Source organism: Archocentrus centrarchus, chromosome 15 (genome assembly GCF_007364275.1).
Source record: "Archocentrus centrarchus isolate MPI-CPG fArcCen1 chromosome 15, fArcCen1, whole genome shotgun sequence".
NCBI classification, from domain to species: Eukaryota; Metazoa; Chordata; class Actinopteri; order Cichliformes; family Cichlidae; genus Archocentrus; species Archocentrus centrarchus.
Genome location: NC_044360.1, coordinates 5,397,357 through 5,417,108, shown reverse-complemented (window position 1 = coordinate 5,417,108; position 19,752 = coordinate 5,397,357). Strand labels below are relative to the sequence as shown.

General features: G+C 39.9%; 1 protein-coding gene across 1 annotated transcript; it reads left to right on the top strand.

Moving 5' to 3' along the window:
• The first annotated feature begins 823 nt into the window (after window positions 1-823).
• On the top strand, window positions 824-14,342 carry napba (N-ethylmaleimide-sensitive factor attachment protein, beta a). The gene is made up of 10 exons (XM_030748032.1): window positions 824-1,065; window positions 4,810-4,889; window positions 5,522-5,638; window positions 8,080-8,126; window positions 8,318-8,395; window positions 8,483-8,538; window positions 11,778-11,862; window positions 11,940-12,044; window positions 12,198-12,266; window positions 13,249-14,342. Exons 1-10 carry the CDS (start codon window positions 968-970, stop codon window positions 13,399-13,401), a joined length of 888 nt encoding a protein of 295 aa, XP_030603892.1. The 5' UTR covers window positions 824-967; the 3' UTR covers window positions 13,402-14,342.
• Window positions 14,343-19,752: the final 5,410 nt, after the last annotated feature.

Below are 19,752 nucleotides of genomic sequence, written 5' to 3'. Positions count from 1 at the left end.
CCTGAATCATTAATACAAGGCAGGATGGCTTTCATGTTATTTACACGGTTTCTGACCCCACCACCTGAATTTCGCAGCAGTTGTTTTTAGCAATCTGGCCAGTCTGCTGTGACCTCTGACATCAACAAGACATTTGAAAACTGCTGCTCACTGGTTATTTTCTCTGTTTAGTTTGTTTGTTTTTTGTGGACAGTTCTCTGTAGGCCCTAGAGATGGTTGCGTGGGAATGAGGAGTTTCTGAAATAGGCCCTAACAACCATGCTGCGTTCAAAGTCACTTAAATCCCCTTTCTTCCCCATTCTGATGCTCGCTTTGAAGGTCCTCAGCAGGTTGTCTTGACAGTGTCTAAATGCACTGAGTTGCTGCCATTTGATTGGATGATTACATATTTGCATTAACGAGCAGCTGACTAATGAAGTGGCTGTATGAGGTGTGTGTGTCTATATATATATATATATATATATATATATATATATATATATATATATATATATATATATATATATATATATATATATATATATATATGTGTGTGTGTGTGTGTGTGTGTGTGTGTGTGTGTAATGCAGACACAGATAAAAGAAGTATAACATACAAATACCTTCAGTAAAGTACTTGAGTAACTATAATAATTAAGGTTCTTCCACTGGTCCTATCAAAGGTGTTGGGCTTATAAGGGTCAACTCACAGTTACCTGCTCTCCCTTTTAGATTTTTGGTTTAGTTTAAGTGAGCTGGCACCAGTCAGCTGCGCTTCCGATTCCTTCCAGCAGATGGTGACATTGACTCACAACGAACCCTTCACTCTCGCCATCGAAGAAGAGCTGCCGCCTCTCCGCAAACAGCAGAGACGTCGCTCCCCTCTCTCCTCGCCTCTCCTCTGCTCAGCTCTCCTCCTCTCCATCCACTGCGGAACATCGGCCTGTTTTCCTCCCATCCCTCCTCCAGCGGCAGACACCCAGCTCGCCATGGATAACTCCGGCAAAGAGAAGGAGGCCATGCAGCTGATGGCTGAAGCTGACAAGAAGGTCAAAGCGTCCGGATCCTTCCTCGGAGGGATGTTCGGGTAAAGGATGCCTCTGTTTATCAGCTCACCGTGGTGGTGGGGAGGGGAGGGGGCTTTCTGCACACAGGGCCCATCTTCTCCACGGAGAGATCGCTTCGTTATGTCTATATCAGGCCTGTGATATACAAATAACGCGTCTAATATTCAGAAATAAGCGGCACATGAGCCTGCATTGCTCAATGTTGTATTGACACTATAATTTATTCTTTATAAATCCCATTAGGAGCGCCTAACATTCACTGTGACATTGTGTCCTTTTTAAAAAATGTTTATCTATCTATTATAGTGTCAGCTTCATGCCAGAAACACTGGCTGTCACCGCAGATTTTGCGCCCTGATACGCAAGAGAGATGTAAATGTGGCACTCTTGGTGCTGATGCTGGTGGTGCTGATGCTGGAGGTGAGCGGAATTGGATGTTGCGTGAGGCCGTGGCAAGGATGCAAGGAGGCGGGGAGAGCAGCGCAGTCAGGCCGGTGGTGATGCGGTGTTGCGGGGGATGGATTTCTTTTTGGTTTTTTATTTTGTGTGTGTGTGTGTGTGTGTGTGTGTGTGTGTGTGTGTGTGTGTGTGTGTGTGTGTGTGTGTGTGTGTGTGTGTGTGTGTGGATGGGAGTGAGTTAGCTGCCTTCATGTGTGGGAGGGGCGGATATTTAGCCATATTTTTTTATATGATGTAACCATAGATAACAGACAGCTTGTTTGCTTGAAGCAACTTATTACTGAGGGTTCATTGCGCAACGGTCTTTGCAAAAAGAAAAAAACTGTGTTTTGCGCAAAGCAGGTCTCTCCCAAATCAAACTGGCCCAATGGCCTCTGAGATTATTCTCTGCAAATCTGAGTTACGTGTTTACTATCAGAATCTGATAAATGTGGGTCAGATTATTGCAGCCAGCTTCATCCAGAATAGTTAGCATAAAGAAACGGTGATATGTGCATTTACCCTGATTCTCTTATTATTTTATGACCCTGAATCTGCATAAAAGAATCTGCATGTCCTGCTATAGTGTTCTCAAGGTATTTTCATACCAGTCTCATAAAGTCATACATTATTTACTTTATTCATAGAGCACCCTTAAAATGAAAGTTTCAAATGTTATTTGACAGACAATAAACAAGACAAATGAAAACATAAATGCAATAAAAGACATAACAAGGCATCACATTAATGCAAATCTATAAAAATTAAGTTTAAGAAGTGAGTTTAAGGATTTTTTTTTTTAGATTTATAGAAGTAAAAGAAAATAATAAATCAAGGTTGGCATAGAACAAGAACTTAACTTAAATTTTCAGTCTGAGTTGTTTAGAACGGGATCTGTGGAAGACCTTCCTGACCCCATAAAAGACTGATAAAAAATATATATATATATACCGTGGTAATTAGTTAAATTTATAAGTTGTTAATCAAACAAAGCAATTTTAATTTTATGAATTTGTTTGCCTTTTTTTCTTTTCGCTTTTTTTAACTTTTACGGGAATACCCTGAATATTTTCAGGCTTTGGCCTGTTTATTTGAAAATTTGGATATTAAGAGCTGTCACCGTGAACTTGAAGAATTTATGATTAGCCACCATTTTAGTTAAAAAAACACAACATCCAATTAGCTAAACGCAAACCTGAGAATAAACAAGGAACACAAACTTAGAACGCATTAAAATATGTCACACAAAGTGATTAGTGAACTCACCAACTAAGCAGAACAGGTTGTTATTAAGTAACTATGAAAACAATAAAGAGACATAGCCACGATCACAGACTATACATCCTATATTGTCTCTTTTTATGATATATTATCTTGGTTAATACCAGAGTACCAAGTCTGATCAGAAAACACCGTCAGCAAATGTGTTTATGTTGTAGGTCCTAAATCTTTATATTCATCAGGAATGCACATTTTCAAGGAGTTCTTCATTTTTAGAGGTTTTAAACTTTAGATTGTTAGAGTCTAGTTGCTATAATGTTTCTATTTCTTTGGAAATCACCTTGCTGTCAAATGAGCTCCCGCCCTAAGTTTTTATCCATATCTATTGGGATTGTGACACAATTTTAATAATTTTGCCTTTATACACTACAGCAATGGATTCACTCACATCCACACTCAATTTAGAGTCCAATCCTCTTTGGACTCTAAATTGAGTCAAAGCCCTTCTAAAAGCAAATGTTGGTAACACCTGCAGGCACCAGGACAAAAAAACTGTATAGAATCAGCAGGCAGATTTTTTCACCCAGAAAAAGGTTTTAAAAAGCTTTTTTTTTTTTTTCCTGCTGCCATCTTAAAAGTTTCTCATAGATTCCTGTTCAGGATCCTTTGAGTGTATGTACCTCTCTTATAATGTCTCTGACTTTGTCGTGAAGTAGCAGTTAAACCTGTCAGTCCTTATTGGACCTGATTCCCTGGTTATTTTTGAACATTTAAAAATGAAGCACCCATGTAAAACATAGTAATTCCTAAATCTACCATTTTTGTCAAACCCCCTTTGAAAGTCCACGCTTCAGTCACATCTGGATTCCTTCATTTCAAATTCATTTGGTGGTGCACAGTGACTAAAGTTTAAAAGTGACATACCTGACAGAACACTGAAGGACTTGCCTGTAAAAATCAGTGTGAAAGCTAAAGTACCACAGCGCTTCTTTAGTGTCCTAAAATTTGAGATCTGGGTCACCACATAAGCTATGCCATGATTATTTGATGAGCTCCTGGCCTGCGTTAAGTTGTGGCTGTTTTGTGACTGGAGTAGGTTGTTGCGTTGTGATGCCATATCATATACATCTGATTAGTGGTGATGTATAATTTAAAAGCTGCTATCATTTTCCCATAGAAAGGTGCAGACGTCGTTACTGAACATTGCTAAGCCCCTGCTTTCTTTGCTGATTTAGAACTATGTGCTTTTTATTTGACATCTTTCATGAGAGATTTTCTTCTGTGCTCTTGTAGAAATATTGAGGGAAGCAGCAAAGCCACAAAATGTCAAATACTGAGCAAAAATCCGCTGTGTTTATTTATCAGGCGGCCTGAGGAGGATCCTTGTTAGGTTTAAACTTTGCCTGTTTGCTGTGGTTTGTGAGCCACGGACAGCGTGCAGCTCCCCAGCAGCATTTTCTACATTTGTGTTGCTTTTATTTTTCTACAGAAAATTAATCATTGAAAGTTTTTCAAATAGAAAAAAAAATTACTTTAAATGAAGGCAGTAGAAACTAGTAATTAACAAAAAGGAGGAAATCATCTTCCTTTAACGTAAGTCGCATTTAACAGATTAAATTCTTTGTTATGGTGAGAGAAAAACGCTGTTATCCATTTATAATCTTTGTCTTTGTGGCTGCTTGATTTACTGTCCTCCATTTGTATTTTCTTTTCTTCAAACAAATATAAAACCAGCCCTCCGTCCTGTGGAGAGCGACATAAACACTGTGATCTAGTTCAGGCTGCACGTAGTACACCAGAGAGAAATATGATGCAGCGATGAGCATGGTTATTAAGTAGGAAATAAAAAATTCAATTGAGTCGTGCAGCACAACAATATGCATTTGTATGTGCAGCAATAAAATACACAAGAGACAAATATTAGATTTGAGAGAGCATCAGCTGCAGGGTGTTCTGTCCTCAGCTGCTCTCTGCAGTTACGAAATGTGAAGGCTGCAAACATAAATTTTTTTCTTGTTTAAGAGGTTTAAGAGGTCAAATTAGACAAAGAAGAAATGATCAGTTTCGTTTGGCTCTTCTTTTTGTGCACATGTTCTGTGTTTTAGGGGGAACCACAAGGTGGAGGATGCCTGTGAAATGTACGCCAGAGCAGCCAACATGTTTAAGATGGCAAAGAACTGGAGTGGTGGGTGACACACACACACACACACACACACACACACACACACACACACACACACACACACACACACACACACACACACACACACACACACACACACACACGTTTATGCGTCACATTCATTAGACAGAAACAAAACCCTACACAAAAAAGACAAACTCCTACATAAACACCCACATGGAGACACACACATTTATCTGAATGCTTTGACCATGTGCATTTTAGCTGCATGTGAATGATTCAACAGCCTGCAGAAAGCATCATATTACCACATGCAGCAATAAGAGCTTTAAACATGGACAAATCAGAGAGATTTTTATGTCTGCAAGAACCAGCGGGTGCTCCAGATAGGCCAGATGTGCCAATAATAGCTCACACTGTGCAGAATTTAGCTGTTTGAATGTGTGTTTTGATGCTGCCTGTTGTGTGTCTGTCCGCACACTCAGTCGTGAGCACGGTTACACAGTGCGGCAAGAGCTTCAGTGTGACCAAATATTCACAGCATTCTCATTTGTTGAAGTTTGTCTCACTCAAGCTGTGACTCTGTGTGTGTGTGTGTGTGTGTGTGTGTGTGTGTGTGTGTGTGTGTGTGTGTGTGTGTGTGTGTGTGTGTGTGTGTGTGTGTGTGTGTGTAGCTGCTGGGAACGCGTTTTGTCAGGCCGCTCGGCTCCACATGCAGCTTCAGAACAAACTGGACTCCGCCACCAGCTTTGTAGATGCCGGAAACGCCTACAAGAAGGCCGACCCACAGGGTGAGCACTGCTGTGTGTCACACACACGTGTGTCAGAGTGACATTACAAACTTACATTTGTAAGATATCTCTTTTTAGCATGACTCCATGGTGTGGTGATTTACACTTTTGCCTCACAAATAAAAGATCCTTGATTCAGTCCTGGGAGGAGACCCAAATCCCATCTGGTGTAAAAATCTAAATAAAAACATGCAGAGCGACCCACTGTGGAGACCCCTGATGAATGAGAGTGCAGCTGAAGGTATCTGATGCTGTCTCCCTTTAAATAGTTTCAAAGAAGATCTCATATTGTTCTTCCTTCTTCTGACATAAAACATGACCTTTGTTATGTAAGAAAAACACTGTGGTGCACTGATGTTTGGCTAGAAGCTACTAAACAGGTTGATACGCAGATAATTGCCTTGATTTTAATCAGACCGAGCTGAGCCGAGTGAGATCCAGCCTTAATAGCTGCTGTTGACATTCAGGAGATAAAACCATCCATTTATGTCAGCTAGGAGATAAAATCTCAGTGTGTTACTTTTGTTCAAGGACTGTTTTTATTCAGAATATTTGCTTCCTCTAGCACACTCTGCTCAGGCTTCCCTAAAAATCATTTTGCCCCAAATTTGCTGTTGTCTCCAATTTCTTCACCCTTTATTCACAAAGTGCAACGTAAAGTAGATCCATGCAAAGATCTGTGCTGGTTATGGGTGTGTCATTCATAATGATAGTCTTCCTCACAGTTGTAGAATATGTTCTTGTTTTTTTGTTGTTGGTGTTGTTTACAGCGTTTGTGCTGTAAACCATTTTGTGCTACCTGAGCAGTACAGAAGAAGAATCATCAAGATTTTCCTTTAGGACCACGTAAATGTTTCTGCTCAGTCGCACAGAGCACTTTAAGTGGTCAGTAAGACTAGAATAGAAAAGCATTATATAAATGCCTGTTAATTTCCACATCCATCCCATTAGAATAAGGTTTCACAGAAACTAAAGTTCGAGCATCTGCTTTACTCGTCTAAAATTATATCTGAGTTGGCTACTCAGCTGAATTGTTTTTAAAATTGTAACATTTCTCTTTCTATCGTTTTGGCTCGAGCAGAACCAAACCGTCCACAGCCCATCAGGGAGTGAGGTTGGAGGTTTAGCGCGGGGATGAAAGTACATCACTGTAATGCAGACACAGACAAAAGTGAACAGAAGCCTAAAGTGAAAAGAAATACAACAAATTAATTGTTTCCTGTTTTTATAAACAGTGGAAGTCATAATGATAAGTAGATTTAAATTTGGATCGATTGTGCTGCCTTACCTGTTTAATGCCCTTCTTTCAATTCAATTGAATTTTATTTATATAGCACAAAATCACAACAAACCATTGCCTCAAGGCAGTAAAGATCCTACAATGATTACAGGGAAACCCCAACAGTCAAAACGACCCCCTATGAGCAGCACTTGGTGACAGTGGGAAGGAAAAACTCCCTTTAAACAGGAAGAAACCTCCAGCAGAACCAGGCTCAGGGAGGGGGGGTCATCTGCTGTGACCAGCTGGGGCTGATGGGAGAGAGACAGGCCAAAAGACACACTGTGGAAGAGAGATAGATATGCCTAATATTTAGTGATTAAGTGCAGAATGGAGTATAAACAGAGTCATTTGGAAGTTTCCACGTTTAAAGCTTATCTAAAAATTTGGTTTATGTCCAAATTCTCCTGTGTGAGCACAGGATGGGGTCCATGCAAAAAAGCCTGGATCAGAATGGGCCATTGAGGGGGGGGGTGACCATGCATGGATCAATGTACAGAAAATACAATGAGTCTGTATGACCTTATTTAACAACAATCTATGAAATTTCCTAACCATCTGATTAAAAATAGTGTTTGTAATGTTTGAATAAAGGCAAACTGGTTAAAAAGTTATGATTTACAGTGCTGGTGCGTTTCCTTTGGCTCCTCTAAAATCGCTATGCAGGAAAATCCTGTTGGGGTGGTTGCTGCTTCCCAATTCCCCCAAAATTTTGTAACAATTATAGTGAATTGCAACAACCCCAACCCAGATATTACGAAGGTTACAGCTGACCTCACAGATGTGCTAAATCAGTGCACTGTGATTACACTTCTCTGGTTTCCTCATAACAATGACCAAAAGAAAAAAGTGTAGAACTACATGTGAAAGGGGAAGGCTCTGGATCGCTGCATTTCGCTGACAGGTTCAGAGCCCAGAGGTGGTATTGTTGGAAGATTAAAATGGGTCCCTAGTTTGCTCTAGGAAAATTAATATCTGGGTTGTGTTGCAGCAGCCCTGCTGGTGATGAGCTTAATAAAATACTGTGGGTTAGCAGGTTAGCAGTCACAGAGGGATGAAACTGAAATTGGAGATTATTAATTCGACTTCAGGGCTTCAGCAGACTTTCCATTTTCCTTGTATATATAAGAGCCCTCCTTACACTTTGTCTCTCTCTTTCCAGAGGCTATCAACTGTCTAAATCAGGCCATTGACATCTACACTGACATGGTAAGCCCTCTGCCAGTCATTAAATCTCTCTCTGACAGTAATCTCAGTCTTTTCTTTGATTAATGCCATGTACTGTCTGCCTGTGTGTGTGTGTGTGTGTGTGTGTGTGTGTGTGTGTGTGTGTGTGTGTGTGTGTGTGTGTGTGTGTGTGTGTGTGTGTGTGTGTGTGTGTGTGTGTGTGTCAAATACAGGGTCGGTTTACCATTGCAGCCAAACATCACATCACTATAGCAGAGATTTATGAGTCAGAGCTGGTGGATATTGAGAAGGTAAAGTGGAGAGTAAAATAACTTCCTTCCTTTCTTTGGGACAAAAAGATTTTTGATATCTGTATGTCCTCATTTGTGTGCTTTCAGGCCATTGCTCACTATGAGCAGGCAGCAGACTACTACAAGGGAGAAGAATCTAACAGGTAAATGAGCTGTTTGAATTAGCAGTAAAAGATAAATACGTACACAGTACAGATATAAAGCTAAAACGGCCACATTTGAGTAATATTTAAATTTAGAGTTTGTAAAATCTCACCACTAGATGTCAGTAGATTGCAGATTGCAGTCAACTGAGTTCTGTTTTCTTACCCCTCCCAATTCAAGAGCCTAATCCTAGCTATGGTGGCTGCTGTGGAACAAATGACTCTGGTTGCTATTCATCTGTAGTGTGTGTCAGTCCACTGTTTACCTCTGCTGTCAATATGCCGGGTGAGAGTTGTCCACATTTATCCTGAAGGAGGCTGTAAAATTTTGTGAAAAGAGTCTGATATGAGTCAATGAAGCTCACTATTGACTGATGAGGTGATAGTGAAGTGATGCCGAGGTGAGCTGTTGAGGATATGCTGAACTTTTCTGTTGGTAAGCGCAACGGCTGTTTTTGCCTCTGTTAGTCGTCATTAGTGAATAAATTCTCATACAAGGCAAACTTCATTAGAGGGAAAGTGTTTTTTTTTTTTTTTTCCTTTTTCAGAACATTCGAGCCTAACGTTAGCTCGCATGATGTTAGCTCATAAACCAGCCGCTGTTGTTCAGCTGGCTCTTTGTTAGGTGTCCCTCAGGAGGATCACATCTCATGCAATGGTAAAAATGTCAGGAATAAATAAACATGTTTCTGAACATTTTTGTCTAAGTTTATGACAACTTAGTAGTTTGTTGGAAGACATAATTACACACTAATATACGTATATTTGAGTACAACATGACTAACTGTACCTTAAGCGAAGGAATAGAGAGCAAAAAATGCTTAATTTTGATATATAGAGATATATTTGAGAAACTAAACAATGCTCAAAATATTTTATTGGAAGTAAAATAAATTTGAGATTAAACGGTGATGTTGTGGGTGAGATCTGCGCGATTTCTATTGGTTCTCACAGCAATGGAGGAAATAAGTAATGGAGTACAAATAATAATAGCAAATCAACATGTGGGTATGTTTACACACACCTTCTCTCTTCTGTCTGCGTGCAGATCACAATTACAGAAATTTGTGACATTATAATGGGTTAAAAACAGTGCACTAGCAGCTAAATGTTGTCAAATTATAATAGCAATATAAACATCAGTTCAAATAAAGCATTCATAGTATTACTATAAAGGGAGTTTTATGTAAACAAACCTGCACATTAGTTTCCTGTCATCACTAACCCGTTTGTCCTCTCTTGGACTTCCTCTCTCTTAAACTAACTGTAGATGTTGTTCAGCTCTCTTTTTTTTAATCATTATTTTGTTTGACTGCTAACGAATGCACAAAGTTATCTCTGTGTTCATCAACATACTCGTGAAACTAGTGTTTCAGTATTCGATAGTTTCGGCTTCCCAAACATAAAGATTAGTCCTGAGATGTGTAGTGAGAGGGCCTAAGTGCCAGACACAGAGAGACAGAGTTCCAATAACAAAAGGCAATTTTTTTTTTTTTTTTTACATTTGTTTAGGCTGTAGCAAAGCCTAATAAATTCAATAGCAGCGTTCCAAATAAGGCTGCAGCATCCATATGAGAACACAGACAGAACCACACAGCCTGGGATTAGAGACAGTTCAGCAAAGGACAAGGGGAGACAGGACAATTTATACACAGAAGGGTAATCAGGGGAGTGGAATCAGCTGGAGGAAAAATGAGACATAGGTGAGAATAATCACCCAGGTGATGAGACAGAAGGAAAGAAAACTAAGTGCAAAACAAAAGAGCCAAAGGATTACCAAAGTAAAACTGAAAATGAATAACAACTACACTGAAACAAGGACACACAGAACATGTATCAATTTAAGAGAAGGGGAAGCACAGAGGGGACTAATAACACCACAAACATTAACTAGAACTAAAACATCACAAGAACTAAAGCCTCATATTGCTCAGGAATAAATGAAAATCAAAACTTAAACCATAAATAACACTAAGAAACATAAAGAGCAAGGATTAAATCTTGGGACCATGATAGGATTTGCTGATTTTTTTTTTGTTTTTGTTTTTTTTTATTATTGCTAATTTGATATCTCTGTGTTGTGGATTCTTGTTTCTTTGGATTTTGGGAAATTGTGTTTGTTGGAGTTTTATTGCCCAGATTTTATTGAGATTTTAGTGAGAAAGTAGTTGAGAACCTGATCTATAATAAAAATATAATCACTAGTTATAGCCCTTGTAGGAAAATATAACCATACATGTATAAATCGTATGACAGGGATATTGACACTGGTGAAGTGTTTCATACTAATGGTGCTCTTCATACAACATGATAAAGTGGTCATCGATTGATGCTCACTCAAATTCCCATAGATTTATTACAGCAAGGCCTGAAAGTCTGTACAGCTGGATAATACATTTTGTGAACAGTCAACAAAATAAACAAACTATCTGTCATGGTTGCTGCAGCAGGCAAGGCAGGTAGGACGCAAGGCGAGAGCTGTATTTGTACTTAACTTTTATTGTACAACTTAGAGAGACAAGGCTGGTCTGGGGCCAGCTACATGAAAACTAAATACTTGAAACTAGTGATGTGTCGTTCTGTGTCAAGGCTTCGAAGCGTGTATCGAGTAATTGAGGGAGACTTTTGTGAAACGCATATCGAGGATTGTGTCGGTGACGTTCGAAGCCTCGCAAGCCGGCCGTACCACGTGACTGATTCAGGAAACGATTCGGCGTGCGATCCGAAACATAAGGGGCAGCGAAACGCAATGGATGCCCCCTCGCAGTTTGTGATACTGGGGACTATTGCGCGTTGGTGTTCTATTTGAGCTGCTTCTTTTTTGGTGATGGAACCAGCCAGAAAGAGGAGATTTCCCTGTCTGGGAACATTTTGAGCTGATCTCTCCTAATAAGGTATGGGCATAGTAATAAATTATTACCCCAGCTTCATCTGTGCCCCGTGTGAAAGGGTATTTTCTAAAGCAGGCGAAATCGTTTCAAACAAAAGAAACTCCCTGAAGCCCAGCACTGTGGCAAAGCTGTTATTTCTAAATAAAGACAAATAAATAAAATGTCCCTAGTGAGCACAGTTACAAACCAAGTAGCACAATCACATTTACATCACAACTCTCTCCCCAATTTATTTCTACTTTCCCTCTTGACCCCAACATTGTATCATAAAGACAGACACCATATTAGTTAGTTCAGGATTTATTTATTGTCATCGCAAAACTCATTTGTTTGTTTGTGTCTTTTCAGCTCAGCCAACAAATGTCTTCTGAAGGTCGGACACTACAGCGCTCAGCTGGAACAGTACCAGAAAGCCATTGAAATCTACGAACAGGTAACGACGAAGTACGTGCAACCAAATCAGACCGGTTTTACTTTTGCAAATGCAATAATATTGTGTGTTTGTTTTAGGTTGCAATGAGCACCATGGACAATCCCCTGCTGAAGTACAACGCAAAAGAGTATTTCTTTAAGGCTTCGCTCTGTCACTTCATAGTGGATGAGCTCAATGCCAAGGTAACGAAGCAGTCAGCAGCTACAGCCATCACTGCACGCGCACAGGCACATGCGGATTGAATTTGAAGTATTTATAAATTGGGTCTCCTGAGATTAATCGTATATTTTAACAGAAATCAGCTTAGCTGTGCCTTGAACACTTGTATGTTTCAGTTGGCCATTGAAAAGTACGAGGAGATGTTTCCAGCCTTCTCAGACTCAAGAGAGCTAAAACTGTTAAAGGTAAGTTACCATTCTGCTTTTTGTGGTGCTTTTTTTTTTTATATATAACCTGTGCATAAATATTGCACTTAAGTTATTAACGGTGGACAAAATGTCTTAAATTTAAACAATAATAATATGAATAACAACATAAACTCTCTTTACAACATACAGGCAATGATTTATGAAATAAATTCCTGGAAATTGTATTTTGAATTTGAATTTGTGTACTTAAATGTGCTTTTTGTTATTAACCTCAGCAAAATTTGACTAAATCAATTTCCCACCAGAGAGAGAAATTTACCAGTGGCTGCATTTAAATGTTTCTGGGTGTTTGTTGTTTAACTTTGTAGGTTTTTGTTGGTTCTCCCTTTTTCTCAGGAGGCTTTGGCTTTGCTCATTATAAATAAGAATGTGTTCCTAATGAATTGCCTGATAAAAACTACATTGACTTGCTGCACCATCTCGTGGTTCACATTGGTAGTACATAAAAGTACAGCCCAGCCGTAGTCCAACTTGAGATGATATCTCTTCAACACAATACATAGATGTTTAAATTGTGAAGGTTTCTTTTTTTTTTTTTTAAACACATTTCCTTTTATTTCCATCTAGAAAAAAAAGTCACGTCTTTGTTTAATCTGTAACAAATGCACAAATGTAATGCCAAAATGAAGAATCTTGGGATCTGTCAATAAAGGACACACATGACAACTCCCTCCAAAATTTTACCTCTGCCTGTCTTCTGACAGGTGATCTCACACTGATACTGAAGGCTTTTAAAACACAATGCACTAAGACAACATGTCACTTTTACCTCTAAATGCTCTATTTCTTATTAGACTACATGATGACCAAAGAAACATGTAGAATTATTACAATAGTATCCAGTCTGAATATTCATATTGAAATTACGGTGTGAAACAAAGCCCACAGAATGTGACAGTTTTAAACATTAGTGCTGCTAAATCATGTGTCATTGTGTCACCACTCCTCTGTGCAACAGAAACTCCTAGAAGCCCACGAGGAGCAGAACAGTGAGGCATTCACAGAAGCCGTGAAGGAGTTTGATTCTGTGTCTCGCCTGGACCAGTGGCTCACCACGATGCTACTGCGCATCAAGAAAACCATCCAGGGGGATGCTGGGGATCTGAAATAGACGCACTTAGGAGAGGGGAGAGAGGGAGAGGGCTAGCTAGGGAAAGGAGTCAGTAAAGAGAAAGATGAGGTTGGAGGGGATTCAATGATGGGAAGCGAGACGGGCAGTTAGGATGAATGTGTGAAGGTGGAATAAAGGGTTTAGAAGTAAAGGCAGAAAGATGAAAAGGGAGAGTGGGAGGTGAGGGAGTTTACAGGTGTACATATCAGTCTGCATGTGAGCCCCCACTGAGCTACGCATCACCTTTAAATCACCTTTAGATCACCGTGTCTCCTGGTCCCCCAGTATTGCTCTCGTAACACTGAACAGAATTGTGCTTAGAAAGAAAATGCGTGTGTGTGTGTGTGTGTGTGTGTGTGTGTGTGTGTGTGTGTGTGTGTGTGTGTGTGTGTGTGTGTGAGAGAGAGAGAAAGCAAGAGTGTGTCCACTGCAGTGAGGTAAATGATGCTGTTTGATGGGAGAGTTTGCAACTTAAATGAGATTTAAGGATGTTATTGAAAAATAATATTGAGAAATATTTATAAGATTACGGATGTTTATTGTCAATACTGAACATATTTATTGTTTATTATGGTGCTCAGTGTTACGATTTGTCTTAATATTTTAGATATTGGCCCCTCTACTCTCCTATTCTCCTTTACTTCCTCCTCCTCCGTCTCACCGTCCTCTCCGCGTCCCCACACCCCGTCAACAGCAGTGATATCACCCATTGTGATTGGTTGGTTCTTTGTGTTCAGGCCAGTGGTGGTTTGGCACAGTTAGCCACCAGTGCTGACTCCAGCCACTGCCTTGTTATGTGCATGTCTACTGTCATGTTGATGTAAGTGTTCTCTGTGTCGTGCTGATGTGTGAAGAACATACATGTAGCCTGGTATCATTTGTGCAAAATCAGTAAATATGTACTTCAGACAGAGTTGAAATAAAAACATCATCACTCCAAATATCTGGCTTTTTATTTAGAATATGGAAACTGACAACAGGCCAGTAGGAGGACAGTATACTGAGAAAGCACTTAAACAACATAACAGACACGTGAAATTTACTCTCACCCAAGCAGAGACTCTTTGACATGTGAAGAGAGGCTTCCTTGAAGGCTTTCTTGGGATTCTGCTTGATCCAACAAAAAAATCAAGAAAAACTAAGGTTTTAAAGATCTCTAAAATTTCATTATATTAACTAAAAAGTGAGGATCCGGCCTTCTCCAAGCTTTATTTATTTATTTTTTTGTAAGCTTGTCACCATTTACTCAAAGGACTCAAACTGTAGGACACACTGGAAAAAGTTCAAACTTTTGGATAAATAAACTCAGGCTTGAAATATTTCACACAGGAAGAGAAACTAATCAAACACTGGATTTCCAGACTTTGTATTTTGGACAGAATCTGCATCTCTGGTGTGGACTGCTGTGGTTCCAATATGCAGGTGAGTAACTCCAGGTTGTACTGGTTAGGATCTGAAATGGGCTTTACTCATGTGGGTCAGGCAGGTTTCTCTTAAAGGTAGGCAGGCACACCAAGATGAATTCTGCAGCACTCAACATAGTTTAACAATACAGTGAGGAATGGAGAGGAGGGCCGAGGTTATATACACACTGCAGGTGACGAGCAAGTGGAATCAGGGGTGCCAGTGGAAATTAGGGTGACCATGTCCATAGCTGGGATCAGGAAAGCAGAATTCCCCCCACCACACACACACGATATCTACATAGATATATATAAATATAGATAGATATATATATCTATCTCTATATCTATCTATCAATATCTATCTATCTATATCTATATATATATATATATATATATATATATATATATATATATATATATATATATATATATATCTATATATATATATATAGATATATATATAAATAATTAAAATTAAACCACAAAAAGGAGAAAAAGTTCGTTCTCCGTTTAACCAGCTGCTTTTACACAGCTGGGCTTCACACTCACGGTTGCTAGGCGACATGAGCTACAGGTGACGCTGATATGAAGGCTAGCCGCTCACGTCCTCCCTTTGCGGTCTTCGTAGGCTCTGAAGGACGTGGGCCGGGTCCTTCGCAGGATGCGGCCCCTGAATTTCTATTTCTATTTCTATTTATATATATTGTAAGGCGGTCCACAGTCGAGGAGTTTGTCCCCTCCTCTTTCTCTTACGTAGTGTGTCACGTGTAATGCATGTAGGATGCTGATTGGTTACGAATGTTCTATGGTTCTGAATATAGACAACAGAGACTTTGTTTTTTGGTTACTAAGGCTACAGACGGCGCTCACGGCTCATCGCATGGACAGTGCAAACTTGCTGTTCTGTGCCCGAGCTAGAGCCCGCTGCCTTCATTGATACAAACAGCTGAATGTTCTGTACTGACCTGCCGAAGTCTCAGTAAAGTTTGTAAACTGAGGATTCCTTGTCGTGCGAAGTTTTTCCACCCACGTCATCCACACGAGCTCACTTCCAGAGGAGCACAAGCACGACAATATATATATATATATATATATATATATATATATATATATATATATATTGTACATCCTGTATAATGACAATAAAGGCATTCTATCTTCTATATAGTTTTCCACTGGAAACTGTCGTTTTGATGCGTTTCAGCCATCCGTTTACACAGTGGCGTTTTTTTTTTTTTTTTTTTTTTTTTTTATAAACAACTTTATTGAACAATAGCAACGATACAGTTATAAACACGAATTTCACGGTGGCGTTTCAGAGACGATCTGCGTTTACACAATGACGCGTGAAACAATGAAAATGATGTAGTTCCCATGCCAGGCCACAAGTTGGGGTTGTTATATTTTTGCAAAGCTTGTTTACACAAGACGCGCATGCGTGGTGGGACACAGTACGCTGGATATATTGTCGGTAGCTAGTCGGCTAGAGTTAGCATCCAGTAGACCGGAGGATAGCGTTTGACAAGGCTGCTGTTTCTGCACAGCACTGCAGCGGGAACATGAAGTCATTGAGTGTGTAGTTCATGCACATTGTCCACACAACATATGAGAAGAGAGGGCGTTTGTTAGCATTGGGTTAAATTCTGTGAACAAACGTTACCCATCAGCTGCTAGTAATGCTAACTAGCTAGCTCCAAATTAGCAATGAGCTGCGTGATAGCTGCGAGCTAACGGTCTGATATGAACGTGGACAAAATAGCCCTCATTCACTTTGGCAAAAAATAAATAAAATAAAGTATTGCCATTCAGTTCTTCCCAGATTAGAGCTAGCTTCCTGGTGTATAGACTATAAGTAATAGATATCCGTGCATATCCACACTGTTAGGTTTAGCATTAGCTTTCGAAGCCTCCGAGAAGAGCACAGTCTCGTCATTTGTCTACATAACACCAACTCCGTGCTTTAGTATGATGATCACTGTGAATAACAGCCACATTTAATGCTGTTAGGAACTAGATTTTATTGTCCACCGCATTTCAGCTGCAACCGGTTGTTTTAATGGTGGTAACTCCCCTGAGTCACAGGCAAGCCCACGACTTCGCTTTATTGTGAACCTGATGTCTCCGAGCACCAACGTATACCAAATTAGGCTCTGCAGATTCCAGATCAGAGCTTGTAATAGAGAGAGGGGAATGACTGCTTAGAAAGCTGTTGGGTGACTTTTAAGGTTTCTTATGTAATCGTGATTTCATTTTTATTTAAAAAAGCTGTCATTGAATGAGCACAAACCGCCCATCTCTAAGGCCAAGATGACTCAATAATAAAGGCAGGTAATGGAATAAAGATATGACCATTAAAGTGAACTGGATACATATAAATATATTCAGGGCCTGGCAACCAACATTATTCAAGTTTTGAGGTTTAAATCTATGTTGCATTACTCTTAATATTTCTCATCAGCCTCGAGGCTCTAGATTACACCAGCACACAGTTATAAGCAGTGAGAAAGCATTGTTTGCTTAGTGGATGTAATTTTAGATGAGAAGAGCAAGCCAAAACATGTTATGATGATACATTTAATCCTGCATCTCAATGTTTTTGGTAATTCTCACAGGCCACGTGGGACATGTCTACTGTGTTGTGCCATGAGCGGTGTCTATCACATGGCTACTAGGCCAGTGATTTTTATTTTTTTTTATTTTTTAATGCATTAGTGTTGGAGATATGATGTAGGGGACTGCAGTGGGACTTTCATGACTGCATCCCAGTTTGACAGGGAGTATCAGCAAAGTCAGACACTATTAAATGGGTTCTAGCAAGTTATTTAGTTGCTTTATCGTTTGCTATAATCAGACAAAATAATTTTTTTTATCACAGTGAAGAACCAGTTAATAATTTTCATGCTTCCTGCTGCTGACCAACTTTATGGAGATGCAGATTTCATTTTCCAACTGGACTTGGCACCTGCACACAGTGCCAAAGCTACCAGTACCTGCTTTAAGGACCATGGTATCCCTGTTCTTCATTGACCAGCAAACTCGCCTGACCTTAACCCCATAGAAAATCTGTGGGTTAATGTGAAGAGGAAGCTGTGATACGCCAGACCCAACAATTCAGAAGAGCTGAAGGCCACTATCAGAGCAACCTGGGCTCTCATACAGTGTATCACAAAAGTGACTACACCCCTCACATTTCTGCAGATATTTAATCATATATATTATATATATTACATATTTTATCTTATATCTTTTCATGGGACGACACTGACAAAATGACACTTTGACACAATGAAAAGTAGTCTTGTGTGCAGCTTCTATAACAGTGTAAATTTATTCTTCCCTCAAAATAACTCAATATACAGCCATTAACGTCTAAACCAGCGGCAACAAAAGTGAGTACACCCCTAAGAGACTACACCCGTAAATGTCCAAATTGAGCGCTGCTTGTCATTTCCCCTCCAAAATGTCATGTGACTCATGTTACTAGGTCTCAGGTGTGCATAGGGAGCAGGTGTGTTCAATTTTGTAGTACAGCTCTCACACTCTCTCATACTGGTCACTGAAAGTTCCAACATGGCACCTCATGGCAAAGAACTGTCTGAGGATCTTAAAAGACCAATTGTTGCTCTACATGAAGACTGTTATAGAAGCTGCACACAGACTACTTTTCATTGTGTCAAAGTGTCATTTTGTCAGTGTTGTCCCATGAAAAGATATACTTAAATATATGCAGACATGTGAGGGGTGTACTCACATTTGTGATACACTGTAACACCTGAGCAGTGCCACAGACTGATCGACTCCATATATAAGTTTCACTTTCTGAATGGAATTACTGAAATAAATCAACTTTTTCATGATACTCTGATTTTATGACCAGCACCTGTATATCACAGGCTCTACATTTTTAGGGTAAAATGATGGCTGTAGAGTGAACACTGGACACAGTGGCAGTTGAGAGAGAAAAATTTTAAGAAATTTTAAGATGAAAAATTTGAATTCCCCCACTCCCCACTCTAGGTGGCAGCCAAGGAGAAAGAGTCAGTCAAACCCACTGTTGCCAACTCCTCAGCAAGGAAAGTAGCTATTGGCTGTCCTAGAAGTCGCTATATGATGTCACCAATTGCTCAAAAATAAACCACTGACACATTTAAACAAGGGGCAAAAGTACTGGCATTCTGTACTTAAGTAGAAGTACAAGTACTTCTAAGTAAGAGGGTGACTGTGCCTCCACCTAAACACCAACATGAGGATACTCAGGGGTTACAGTGGGATTCAGAAGGTGGAGGAACCCTAAGATCAGCTGTAATGGCTCTGCATGGGGAGAAGAAGCCAAACTTTCTATTGTGAGCTCCAGTAAATGATGTTGGTGTGCAGGCTGTGATCAGCTGACCTGCTGCTGCTGCTGCTCTGAGATTTGCTGCTCTGTGTGGATGAACTGAATTCACAAAGATGTAACCCAGTATTTCACAGCTATCTGAGCTGATCTCCATCTCCTACACTCAGAGCATACAGGCTGTAGAAATGTTGGATTCAGTGAATGACTCTCAGCATCAGCAGCTTTGATTCAAACTCATCTCTGCTGCACTTCATGTAACCCATAACTCTGACCATGAACACAGCCTCTGTGCACCAGTCCAACACAGAGCTTTACTGTACATACAGTACAACAAGCTAATCTTTTATCACACACTACAGTATTTTCATACAATCTTTGGATTACACAAAGTTAGCATACCTCAGTTTGTTTTCCAGTCCTTATTTTTAATTCTAACCTCTCTTCTTCCTCTCCTGTCCTCTTTCTCCATCTCTGTGAACTTCTCTCTCTTTGCTCTCCCTGGAAACACAGCAGCTCTTCTTTCAGCTAGCAGACACACTGTGTGACAAAGTGACACACTACCGCGAGCACAATTTACGGACTCGGTCCGGCCCGCTGTAACCCCTGATT

Excerpts from the sequence above, each read along its gene's own strand:
- napba (XM_030748032.1), top strand. The coding sequence starts at position 968 with ATGGATAACTCCGGCAAAGAGAAGGAGGCCATGCAGCTGATGGCTGAA. Across the intron at positions 1,066-4,809 it reads TTCCTCGGAGGGATGTTCGG|GGGGAACCACAAGGTGGAGG; the intron begins GTAAAGGATGCC and ends TCTGTGTTTTAG. Across the intron at positions 11,863-11,939 it reads CCATTGAAATCTACGAACAG|GTTGCAATGAGCACCATGGA; the intron begins GTAACGACGAAG and ends TGTTTGTTTTAG.